The 12,289-nt window shown below is 50.6% G+C and overlaps 2 protein-coding genes across 3 annotated transcripts in view; one reads left to right on the top strand and one right to left on the bottom strand.

Annotated features, from left to right (window-relative positions):
- Nucleotides 1-2,821, bottom strand: part of DDX54 (DEAD-box helicase 54) — a 37,523-nt gene extending 34,702 nt beyond the window's left edge. Inside the window, exon 1 of the mRNA XM_084820442.1 lies at nt 2,690-2,821. Within this exon, the coding sequence (XP_084676568.1) occupies nt 2,690-2,767 (78 nt within the window). The 5' untranslated portion in view covers nt 2,768-2,821. The remainder of the gene's footprint in view (nt 1-2,689) is intronic.
- A 2,960-nt stretch (nt 2,822-5,781) lies between these two features.
- On the top strand, nt 5,782-10,840 carry RITA1 (RBPJ interacting and tubulin associated 1). 2 transcript variants are annotated; one of them, XM_084820458.1, is made up of 3 exons: nt 5,782-5,838; nt 7,489-7,846; nt 10,252-10,840. In XM_084820458.1, the coding sequence occupies exons 2-3, from the start codon at nt 7,566-7,568 to the stop codon at nt 10,778-10,780; spliced, it is 810 nt and encodes a 269-aa protein (XP_084676584.1). In that variant the 5' UTR covers nt 5,782-5,838; nt 7,489-7,565; the 3' UTR covers nt 10,781-10,840. The 2 variants fall into 2 exon arrangements, with proteins under 2 accessions (XP_084676584.1, XP_084676583.1); XM_084820457.1 differs by lacking the exon at nt 5,782-5,838 and having other exon boundaries at nt 7,411-7,846.
- Nucleotides 10,841-12,289: the final 1,449 nt, after the last annotated feature.

Genomic DNA, 12,289 nt, shown 5'->3' with positions numbered 1-12,289 from the left:
TATAAACAAGTGGTTTATCATACAGATACTGGTTGAAAATATCCTCTTGTTGAGTGGATATTCAGGGCTAAAGTATAACTATACTGCTTAGAGATATTTTTTAAAATATGGTAGGCGGTAAATAAATCTATTTAATAACAACAACATCAACAAAAATAACAACAACTGACATTTGCAAAGTAGTTTAACGTTGCCGAGATGATTTATTTATTTATTGCATTTATATTCCTCTTGCAAGGAACCCAAGGTGGCTTACACCGTCCTCCTCCTCTCTGTTTTATCCTCACAACAACAACCCTGTGAGGTAGGTTGGGCTGAGAGTCTGTGACTGGCCCCAAGTCACCCAGTGAGCTTCCATGGCCGAGTGGGGACTAGAACCTGGATCTCCCAGCTCCTAGTCCAACTCTCTCACCACTACACCACACTGGATCATTTTATCATCATCTTTTAAACTGAATAGTTGGGAGGGGAGAAGTCAGAATGGGATTGTGGCACAGGGGACAGGGGGCTTTAACCCATGGCCCCCGCTGTCCCCACCCAGCCACACTTGCCATTTTTAGTCCTTCTGTTTTGCTGTTAAACGTATTATTGCATTTTTAGATCTTTCCCTGCTCCTGGTTTTTGCTCGGGTTTTATTCTGCTGTAAACTTTCATACATTTCCTATTACATTTTGATCATGTTATATTTAATTTTGTTTGTTATGTTTCTGCAGTGCCCCATAGCTGAAGCTTGCTGGGCAGTTCATGGAGATGAAAAAACATTAAAAATACGTTATTCAAAGTGAAAAGCATTTACATCAAAGCATATAGACAGACAACACACGCACACACACAGACAACACATCTATCTATTAAAGTAAAAAGAGCAACATGAGCATCTGTAACAAGGTACATGCCCAGACAGCTGCTGCCTAATTCTGAAATGTTTAAAAATGAGAAGAAAGGACACGGGGGTGAGCGCAGCGTCAGCCCGGGGCCTGTTTGCTTCTGCCACTATCACCTGCTGCTCTCTGGGTGGTCATTTGGGAGGCCCCTGGACGAGCTCTGAGGTCCAGCCTTAGCTGCCCCTCTACCTGTGGTCCAGGGCTGGTGCCAACGGGGGGCATGTTTGGGCACCTGCCAAGGGCCTGCATCTCAGCAGGGGCCCAATGATGAGAGGTCCCTGGAGTTGCTCCTCCTCTTCTCCCTTGCAACCTTCTTGTTCCCCTGCCTCTCGCCCTGGCCCAGACCAGTGGTGGAGAGAAAGAGGAGAAGGAGATGCCACGGCCTGCTTGCTCCCTGTCTCTGCGCCTGTCAGGCGAGAGAGTGGTTTCAATGAGGAGGAGAAGAGCAGCTGGGGCCCAGGGTGGTGAGGAGGGAGACCTACTGAGGGAGGGGGCCCATTAAGCATGTCTTGCACAGGCCCATGAGAACCTGAAACCAGCACTGACAGGGACCCAGGGCATGGCCTGAAGGCACAGGTGCAGCAGCCTTGCTGAAGCTAAGCAGATCTGCGTCTGCTCAGGGCCCGGATGGGGGACGGCCCAGGCACTCTGGCTTGAGTCCCGGGATGGAAGAAAGAGGGAAACCAATGGCGTAAAGAATGAAATCCCACTGGCCTCTCCCTCCACTGAAGCCAGAAAAACACACCCTCAGCACGTGGTTTAAATGGGATATTACACGGGTGGGGAACCTCTTTCAGCCCGGGGGCCGAATTCAGTTTCGGAGAAGCACTTGCGGGAGGAGAGGCCACCGAAACTCCCCTGGCCCCTTTGAGCAAAATCCGAAACTCCCCTGGCCCCTTTGGATGCACCTGGCTCTAAGGCGGCCTTGCAGGGGCAGCTCCAGCACCAGCCTCAAGGGTGGGCAAAGTCGGGCACCTGCCAAGGGCCCACAGGCCAGCAGGGGCCCACTGACAAGAGCCCCCTGGAGTTGCTCCTCCTCCTCCCCGTTGCAACCTCCTTGTTCGCCTGCCTCTCGCTCTGGCCCAGACAAGGGTGGTGGAGAGAAGGAGCAGGAGACGCCACGGCCTCCTTGCCCCCTGGCTCCCCGCCTGCCGGCAGAGTAAGTGGGGGCCATGATGAGAGAGAGGAGGAGCAAGAGCAGCTTCTGACCACGGTGGGGAGAAGGCGGGCTCGCCGAGGGAGGGGGCCCATGGAGGGCCTCAAAGCCTGGACCTGGCACTGCTGCGGAACATTCACAGAATCACAGCATAGTGGGGCTGGGAGGGGCCTGCAAGGCCATCGAGTCCAACCCCCTGCTCAGCGCAGGAATCCAGGTCAGAGCATCCCCGACTGATGGCTGGCTGTCCAGCCTCATCTTCAATGCCTCCAGTGTGGGAGAGCCCACTAGAGTCCATTGCTGGACTGTTACTTATTTGTTACGTTTCCACCCCGCCTTTCTTCCTCCTTAAGGAGCCCGAGGCGGCGTCCATAATCCTCCTCTCCGTTTCATCCTCACAACAACCCTGTGAGGTGGGTTGGGCGGAGAGGCTGCGACCGGCCCAAAGTCACCCAAGTGAGCTTCCACGGCCGAGCGGGGGCTAGAACCCGGGGCTCCCGACTCCCAGACCAACACCCTAGCCGCTACCCCACGCTGGACTACAGCTCCCATCATGCCTAACCACAGGCTGGGGCCGATGGAAGTCGGAGTCCAGCCATATTCAGGGGGCCCCCGGCCTTCCCGGGCCCCTCTCCCTTCTGCCCAGTACCTGTTGCTCGTCCAGGTCCCGACCCTTGCACCGCCGCTGCCTCTTCCTCCTCCGTCCCGAGGCCTGGGCTGGAGCCATGAGGACTAGAGACTTGAGGTCCGAAGCAGCCGCTCGCTCACCTCCAGGAAGGGAAAAGCCACGTGCGACGACAAGGGCAGCTCAGGGGGCGGGGCTCGAGCTGGCGCGGGATTGGCGGGGCGAGTGGGTGGGGCGTTCCCCAAGTCCCGCCTCTCCGGCAGCGCTTGCATCGGGAACGGCTAGTTTCTCTGCTAATCAAGGCTTGGATGCCGGCGGCTCCGTAGAGACAAAAAGGTAGACTGACTATTCCCTCGAGAAGGAACCTCCGGGTTCAGTTCCGACCTCAGCTTCTTGGCCCCGTAGAAGCCACGGAGAGCGGCTTACGACAGCCCTGCAGTGTAGTCCGCCGTTGGTATTGCCATTTAGAAGTGGGATTTAAGGGCAGCGTGGATTCCCATCTCAGCCCCCGGCCAGCAAAACTCCCCTTAGATTGCAGCAACGGAATTATTACTATTTATTATTCACCGTTACAGACCGCGGCAGAATTAAGTCGGTCTGTTTAAATGGTCTCCTCTGATCTCCTCCTAGCCCAACTCCAGCCTTCGGTGGCATGCAGAAGCCTTCAGCCCTATGGCCTTGCATGCAGAAACGTTGTGCTTATAAAGGGGCAATCTATACGTGCTTAGACGGGGGGGGGAAGTCCTACAACTCCCAGCATGCCCCAGCCAGCATGCCCGGCTGAGGCATGCTGGGAGTTGTAGGACTTTTTTTCCCCGTCTAGCCAAGCATAGATTGCACCTTAAATGTTTCAAACCCTTAAAAAAAAAAAATCACAGTCCTTAAGCCCCAGATAGCAAGAGCAGGAGGCTTTATTGCTATCTTTGATGGTGTGGGAAGCGGGATTGGCTGTTGGGGCAGCACGCTCATCCTAAAGCCTGAATGGGGTCTCCTTTCACGTCTGTGGAAAGCTCCCACTTCCAGCCTGCGTGAGGGGGCGTCGTAAGGGAGGGGAACGCATCCAGACTGGGTGAGTCTAGCCCTTAATTCTAGGCTGAGCTCTTCTTTGAGCCCAGGACCCCCCCCTCCCAAGAATGGTTTCGCCCAATCCGGGTTTCCCCCCCCCCCCCGCAAAGGACCTCAGTCTCAGCAGTGTTTTCGCCAAACGTCCGGTTCCGAATTGCAAGTCGTTAGACTCCATCATGTGCGGGGAAAGTCAGGGTCAGAGGCGCCTTCTCCTTGCAGTGCTTCGAAGCGGTTGGTTTTTAAGAGGATATTATTTCGTGCACGTTTATCGCTGCCTGGCCCCTCCTCCCACTTGAACCTCCACAACAGTCCTGCAAGGTAGGCCAAGCTAAGATAGCAAGTGGCCGAAGACAGCCCCAGTGAGTGAGTTTGGTGGCTGAGCGGGGATCCGAACCCGGCCGTGCCGAACACTCTTGCCACTGTCTGCCACGCTGCCCTCCGACTTCCAACAAAGTAGAAAAGACGTTTCTTTCCTTTTCCTGGCAAGGCTCCGGCGTCCTTAAAACCTTCCTGGCAGGCAGAAATTCAACAGATCGATTCACATTTAACCTGTCTGTTTCATCTGTGGGGTTGTTTGTTTGGGGGCTTATACACTGCCATCAGTTTTGTGTCGCACGTGCAGAGAATTTTCTTTGAGGCATGGTCCATAACCAGCAGTGTAGCTGAGCAAGGGCTCACAGGGTCAAAGCAGGGACTCTGATGTCATCTGCCACCACCACCACCACCCCCCGCAACAATATAGTGTTGTGAGTTCCCCCCTGCTGTAGTGCAAAGCATTTCGGGGTGGCTTGGTCTTGAATGGGCAATTTGCTTTAGAAAAGCCCCACAAACGGCACGTATACCAGCCTGCCTGGACTTTGAGGCCATCAACCAGGCCCTTCTCATTTGCCCATCTCCAAGGGCGGTTCGGCTGATGAGTACAAGGAAGACAGCCTTTTCAGTGGTGGCTCCGCACCTCTGGAATCAGCTTCCATCAGAGCTTCATCAGGCCTTTTCTTTGCATGTCTTTAGGAAGGCTCTGAAGACCAATTTCGATGGCTTTAAATGGGGGTTAGACAAATTCCTGCAGGAGAAGGCTGTCAATGGCTACTAATCCTGATGGCTGTATGCTACCTCCAGGATCAGAGGCAGTAGGCCTATGTGTACCAGTAGCTGGGGAACATGGGCAGGGGGGTGCTGTTGCACTCATGTCCTGCTTGTGGGTTTCTTGTGGGCAGTTGGCTGCTGTGTGAACAGAATGCTGGACTCGATGGACCCTTGGTCTGATCCACTAGCACTCTTCTTATGTTCTTATGACCCGCCATTTTTCTCCGACCTCTCGGTAGTCTGTGGTCTGCAGGTTTTATTGCTGTAATTTGTTTGTATACTGTATTATAGTATTTTATTGTCTATTTAGGTATTGCTTATTTGTATACTTTTAAATGGCTTTTTAAAAAATCCTGTGTGCTGCCTTGAGTGGGTTCTACTTTGAAAGGGGACCTAAGTATATAACACAGAGGGATGGATCCAGGTAGCTGCCTGCATTTTTGGATTCTCCTTGGGTGCATGGCTATGGGGAGTGTCATGATCAGCACCTTCACTTCAAAATTTACTATTACACCACTGACCATAACTCAGTAGTAGACCATGTGCTTTGCATGTAGAAGGGTCTTGGTCCGATCTCCGACTTCTAGATAAAAGGATCACATACCAGGTAATGGAAAATACACCATTCACCTTTTTTTTCTGCCTGAGACCCTGGAGCAGGGAACACCTCTCCAGACAGTGTTGGATTGCAGCTCCCATCTTCCTTTACCAGTGGCTATGCGGGCTAGGGCACATGGGCACTGTAGTCCAACAACTGCTGGAGGTCCACACTTCCCTCAGCACTGCTCTGGAGAGACGCTGGCAGGCAAACACTGCTAGACAATACTGGGCCCAATGGACCAATGAGTTTTGAGTTGTGCTGGTCTCAGGCGGGTTCTGACGTTTGCATTTCTGGCAACTGCAAATGGGAACCGGACGTGAGGGCAGTGTTGACTTCTTTGGCTGGAGATCTCTTTGGATGCCCTAAGTGCAAGGAGGGAAAGCCAGGGTGGAGGTGACACAGAAGCCACTGCTGCAAATCCGTAAGAAGGGGAGGTGGGAGGGTTTGCAGTGCATAGGTGCGGGGGGGGGGGAGCAGTGTGGCAGGCGCATGCATGGAGCATCCTTCCACACAGGTTTCCTTTAGCCCAGCTGCATGCGATACTATCCCTTCTGCAAATGCATTCTGCCTTCAGATGGGGCTGTGTTGCCTGCGTCTCCCAGGGAGGCAAGAAGCAAACATTTTTTAAAAAATGTAGCTATGGGGTCTCTATAGAGCCTGCTCTATGCATGTTTATTCCACTCGCCGTTGGTGGGGCTTACTCGCAAGCTGGGATGTTGGGGACACACATAAAAGATTCAGGTCCGGGCCCAGAGGACACAAATCTGCATAAAATGCAGCGGATTCTGGTGGATCCAATTTCAGTGGGGCTGTGATTCCATGCGGGGTTTCAATCAGAACCAGCCAGAACTCTAAAAGACCTATCCAAGGTGCTGAACCTTATCCCCAAAATAGATTCAGCATCTTGGATTGCTCCTTAGGGTTCTGGCTGGCGCTAACTGAAACCCAGAATGTCTCCATAGCCACACCAAAATCGGAACCACCAGCCTCCACTGATAAAAGCTGCAGATGTTGATTTATGTTTCTATATGCAAACGCAGAAATAAGTGCTAAGATGTATTTATGTTTTGCAAGAGGCAAAGGCGGCCGATTGATTTCTTCTCCAAATAATTTCAAATAAAATAAATTATTCGATTCAATTTGCACCCTGACACAGTTCACCCCAAAGAATGGGGAAAGGTTCCCCGCCCCCAGCTTAACTGTCATGGAGGAAAGGGGCTTGGGGTGGGGGGGTTGCAGCATATGGGAAGGGGAGAGTTAACCCTTCCCTGCCCAGCTGCAATCCCCTGTGAAAATCGTCCCCTGCATGGCAACGAAGCTAGGAAAAAACCTTCCACTGGCACAAACAGACACACAGAGCTCTGGGAAATCGATCCAGGGTGCCGGGAAATCGATCCGGGGCCATGGCTACATTGGCCCAGACCTAGCAAGGCCGCCGCTCTCAAGCAACCATGCATAGGACGACAAGCTTGAGTCTGATCCTATGCATGTTATTTGGAAGGCAGCCCTTCTGGGTTCAATAGGGCTAACTCGCAAGTAAGCGTGCATAGGATTGCAGCCGGTCAACCTCAGTGGGCCCCCTCCCTCAGGGAGTCCCCCTTCTTTCCAGCTGAACCTCCTCCTCTGCTTTCTCATCATTACTGCTGCTTGCTTGCTTGACAGGCAGAGAGTCAGGGAGCAAGGAGGCCATGGCATCTCCTCCTCCTCCTCTCCACCACCGTTGTCTGCGCCACAGCAAGAGGCAGGTGAACAGGTAGGATGCAATGGAGAAGAAGAGCCAGTCCCAGGGGCTCTTGTCAGTGGGCCCCTGCTGGGCTTTGGGCCCTGGGCAGGCCTACCCTTGACGCTGGCCCTGTAACAAGAAGTCTGTATTAAGGGCACCATATTGCCAGCATCCGATCGTGTACATGTGAAAAGTCCGGCTACAAAGCATCATGTCAGAAGTCCAGTCGGGCTGACACAGAGTTTCGCATTTGCCAGATGTTATAACGGACTTGTATTAGCTCATGATGCAGCAAAGATGGCTGCAGTCGAATCACTTTGCCTATTCATCATCCAATGTTTTGCGCAGATCTCGATTCCGCGCTCCTAGCCGCCTGCAGACGTGAGTGGCAGTTGTCGCTGCTGCTGGGCGCAGTCGGATACACGATGGCCTCAGCAGAACTGGGAATCCAGGCCGTCCAGTTGCAACGTAGGGGGAGAGGCTGCAGGGCCAAGGCCCGAGCCTCCTATGTGGACGAGTCACTGTTTGGCAGCCAAGCCGGGCGGCAGACCACGGTAACGGCGTTCGATCCCCCGTGGGTGGATAGCAAAGCCAGTTCCCAGAGACCCCTGTTATGGAGCCCAGCAACGACACGATGGGAGACGGATGCCAGTCCCTCAAAAGTCTCTCCACCAGTTTGCACTCCGAGAAAGAGAAATAAATACAGGTACAGGAAGTTTTGGAGGAGATCCGCTCAACCAATGGTGGTGAGATTGCAACTACTCATTCTCCGATGAGGCTGTGCCCTGATGTATTGTTTATTTATTTTTAATTTTTAAAATGTATAACATGCTTTTCAGTTTAGGAACACAGGCAACTGCCTTATACTAGGTAAGAATATTTGTCCTAGAGCTGTGCACAAACGGCCTCTTAAAATTCTCTGGCCTATTTGTGGGCAGAGAAATTGCGGGGACAATTTCACCGAATTTCTCCTAGGGGAGGCGAAATTCTCCAACACTTTCTCACGGATAGGGCTCACTATTGGCAGGGGTTGTAGCACAGGTTCTGTCTTTTTTCCTGAGGGTTTTTGGTTTATTGCACTGCTCCTGCAAGTGGCAACAGTGCTGGGGCTTCCACTTTTCTGCAGCAGAATTTCGGATTTCTTTTGGTGGTATTTTTGAGCTTACCTAATCACTGCGTTGTGACCGAAGGGGCTGTGTGTGTATTCTCTCTCTATTACACATCTTCCATTGCTCTGCAGCCCCCCAGGCCTGCACTTCCTGAACTGAAAAAGCCCCATGGGAGGAATTGCCTCACGGTGCCTTCCTCGTGATGGCTTTAATTAAAGTGTGGGAAGCCACCACAGAGATTACTGTTTAGTGACAGACAGGATACTCACGCACACACCTCAGCCACCTCACAAGTAAGGTCAGCACAAGAACCCCAAACCCAACCCATGAGAATTTCTCCAAAATTTCTCCTCCTCTGAATTGCTTTTCAAAAGCAATTTCTTTTCTGTCAAATTGAATGAGAATGGTCAAAAAAATGTGGGAGATATTTTCAGCACAGCACTAAATTGTCCATCTAGCTCACTATGATCTCTAGTCTGACTAGCTTTCCAGGGTTTCAGACAGGGTATGATCCAAAGTTAGTCTTACAGAGAGTAGACCCATTGAAATGAATGGTACTTAAGTTTTGTTTTTGTTTGTTCAGTCGTGTCCGACTCTTCGTGACCCCATGCGACTAACTTATCTCATTCGTTTCAGTGGTTCTACACTATGTAGGACTAACATTGGATGCTACCCAGAGAAGGGTTTTCCCATCCTTCCAGGATTTGATCTCGGGCCTTCTCCACTCAAATCATGTGCTCTACCACTGAGCTACATTCTCTCTCCATCTTTAAATAAATGCCCAAAGCTCCTAAGAAAAGTATTGAGATAAACATGTAAAGCTGTAATAAAAAATAAAACCAGATAGCAGAGCAGTCACAAAAAATATAGCTGTAACATCTAGCATTAACTTAGAAGTCTGTAGCCAAAATATAATCGGATAAGAATCTACAAATCTGGCAAACTGACTGCATAAGCCAATCAAAACTGAAACGGAGGTTTGTTTGAATGATCACAATTTTTTGCTGAGGACACAAAGAACTTACTGGGGCATGTCAGGGAGGTGCCTTGGATAAGGTAACTCTCGGTGAGGGTTTAATGTAATCCAGGGACTGCAGGATTTTGCTCAATTCTTTTGTTTCATTCGTTGTGGGCATTTATATTGCCAGTGTGGTGTAGTGGCTAGAGTGTTGGACTGGGATTCGGGAGATCTGCGTTCTAGTCCCCACTCGGCCATGGAAGCTCACTGGGTGACTTTGGGCCAGTCAGAGACTCTCAGCCCAACCCTCCTCACAGGGTTGTTGTTGTGAGGATAAAATGGAGGAGGAGGAGGGTTATGTACGCCGCCTTGGGTTCCTTAAGGAGGAAAAAAGGTGGGATATAAATGTAATTAATAAATAATATAGTAAAGTAGATAAATAGGTACCGCCTCGGCGGGAAAGGTAACAGCGTTCCGTGCACCTCGGTGTTCAGTCATGCCGGCCACGTGACCACGGAAGCGTCTTTGGACAGTGCTGGTTCTTCGGCTTAGAAATGGAGATGAGCACCACACCCTAGAGTCGGACATGACTGGCTGGGGACACCTTTACCTTTTTATAGTAAATTTAAAATTGCTGAAGTCCTTGCCTGAGTCTCTTTAAGAAAGACTGCTCTACATTGGCTTGTGGGGTCAGAGTTGAACCCACAAAGGACAAGTTCTGACAATAACTTAACGTGATGCAAGTTCTGACGATAATTTAATGTGATGTTTAAATGCTCACTTGCCCCAAATGCTCATGATGGAGCAAGCTACAAATGTAAATCAATAAGGGTGCAATCATATGCATGTTTGGACAGAAAAAAGGCCTACAACTACCAGTAATCTCCAGCCAGAGTTATAGGACTTCTTTCTGACTAAAATGCTTAGGATTGTGCCCTAAATAGATCATATGCCCTAACTTTGTGCCTTAATGTCATGGTCTTTAGAATAATCTAGAGTGAATGTATCTTTCTCTCCTCCTCCCCTCCCCATTTCTCAATGAAGGCTGAAAAGTCACACCCCGTCCTATTGTGATGAGACCCTATTTGGGCCAAAGTCAGGGGACCAATCATGGGCAGCACCCTGGATGGCGAAAGGGGATGTGGCTAAGCTCCGCCCTTTGCTTTGGACTCCGCCGTCCGCTCCAAGAGACCAGTCAATCCTTTCCCTTCCTCCAAAGGAGATGCTGCTGAGAGCCGTTAATCAGGAAACGGCAAACCCCCCAGGGAACGAAGGGTTTGGAGCACAATACAGAGGAGAACATTCTTTTTCGAAACATCCGGACAGCCGCTCAGACACAGCCAGTCAGGACGTCTCAGGAAGGGCACGTTCCCAGTCCCTTACCAGGCCGTGTAGCACTTCTCGCCAGTTTTGGCCATCAGTAAGCAAACCAAGGACAAGTATGCAGCAGGATCAACACCTCCCAGTGGCCTCCACGGCTCTGTCCAGGTCACGTTCAAGAGGTTTCTCTGGGTCATTGTCCGCCAGGATAACAAGAGCTACAAGCTCCTGTAAAAAGCCTCCCTGGAAATAAAATTGCTATTCTGAGGTATGGCGCTAGTGAAATGTGGATGGTGTAGCTGTGCTGGTGGGTTGCTCCTGTGCTCATCCGTGTTCATGATGAAACCTTTGCTGACTGGACAGTTAACTTTAGCACTCTCTACCCCTTTCCGTGGTGTGTGAGATAAATTGGGTGCTAGTCATGCACGTAGATCTGAGTGGAGATTGTCACCGCTGGTTTTGTGACAAAGGCACTCACCGTTTCCTAAAGTAGGGAACCTATACAGTTCTGCAGAGGAGGGGGTTCTTTCCTCAGTGAGAGATTGTACCCCCCCTCCCTCGGCAAAAAAACCTCTTAGTCTGTTATCTTCCCCTTCCTGTCCATTGCAGTAAAGCAGTTCAGGAGGAAAATTAGGGCAGACAGACATCTGCAAACGCGAGGACATTTTATATTAGAAAATTCTAAATACACCATAAAATAAATTCCCATGGTGGGTGCAAAAAACATACACACAGATATCTGAGGTTTGTTCCTCATGGAGGAATTGGGGATACAGCCAGAGACTGTGCAAATGAGGGATCTTCTTAGATCCAGTTGGGTGCTGAGCGTCAGTTTTTTAAGGAGTCAGGAAATGGGTCCTCTGGATGACTCAAAATTCCAAGTATGATCCTGTTCTGTTTTGCATAATTTGTGCTGATTTCAATAAGTCACAGGCAGTGGTGAGGAGCCAGGCAGGATACCAAAAACCGGGGGACAGGGGAGGGACTTGTGGGCCTCCATTGTTTTGGCCTACAATCCCCATCAGCCCTAGCCAGCATAGCCAATGGGGAGGGTTGCTGGGAGTTGTAGGCTGGCCTTCTGGTTTCTTTCAGCAGGCATTGACCATATAATATACTTTCTAGCATATTCACAGCCATAAAGGCTAGAAACTTTGGTTGAAAGAAAAATGAAAGCTTAGGGCCCAGGCATGCAAGTATCTGGGTAAAAAAAGTGGGTGGTTCATGGTTTGGTTTTTAATTTTTTTTACTCTAACTGGGAGGGGGACACAACTGACCTTCCTGTGTTCTGCTGCTTGAAGCAGTTTTCCCCCAACCTGATTCGCTTCTGGAACCGGAGCTGGGCTGAGGGGAAATAGCTTCAAACAGTGGAGCGTGGGGAGGCAAGGGGGTGGGGAGATAGCTTTTGCTCCCTCACCCTTCCCTTTAGTGTCAAAAGTCACTCCCTACTCCCTCTTTATAACCAAACATGGGCATCGCTGGTCTGGGCCAGAGATTCTCAGGGAAGCTGAATTCTGCATGAAATACCCACAATTGTGTGTGTGGGGTTTTTACACTCTTGCAAAATCGTAGTGTGCACATGCCGTCTTGCATGTAGGTGATGAAATACCACTGATATTGGTTTGTGTTGGTGCAGGGACTAGAGGACTGAACTTGGGCCTGGGAGATGTGGGTTCAGATTCCTGCTCCACACACGATGACGGTTACTGGATGGCCTTGGGCAGATCCCTCTGTCTCAGCTTAACCTGTTCTGAGAATAAAATGC

This window comes from Heloderma suspectum, chromosome 13, assembly GCF_057233095.1.
Source record: "Heloderma suspectum isolate Gila_16-S chromosome 13, 16-S_ref, whole genome shotgun sequence".
In the NCBI taxonomy this organism is placed as follows: Eukaryota; Metazoa; Chordata; class Lepidosauria; order Squamata; family Helodermatidae; genus Heloderma; species Heloderma suspectum.
The sequence above is the reverse complement of the archived record's forward strand: the minus strand, read 5'-3'. Positions and strand labels throughout refer to the sequence as shown.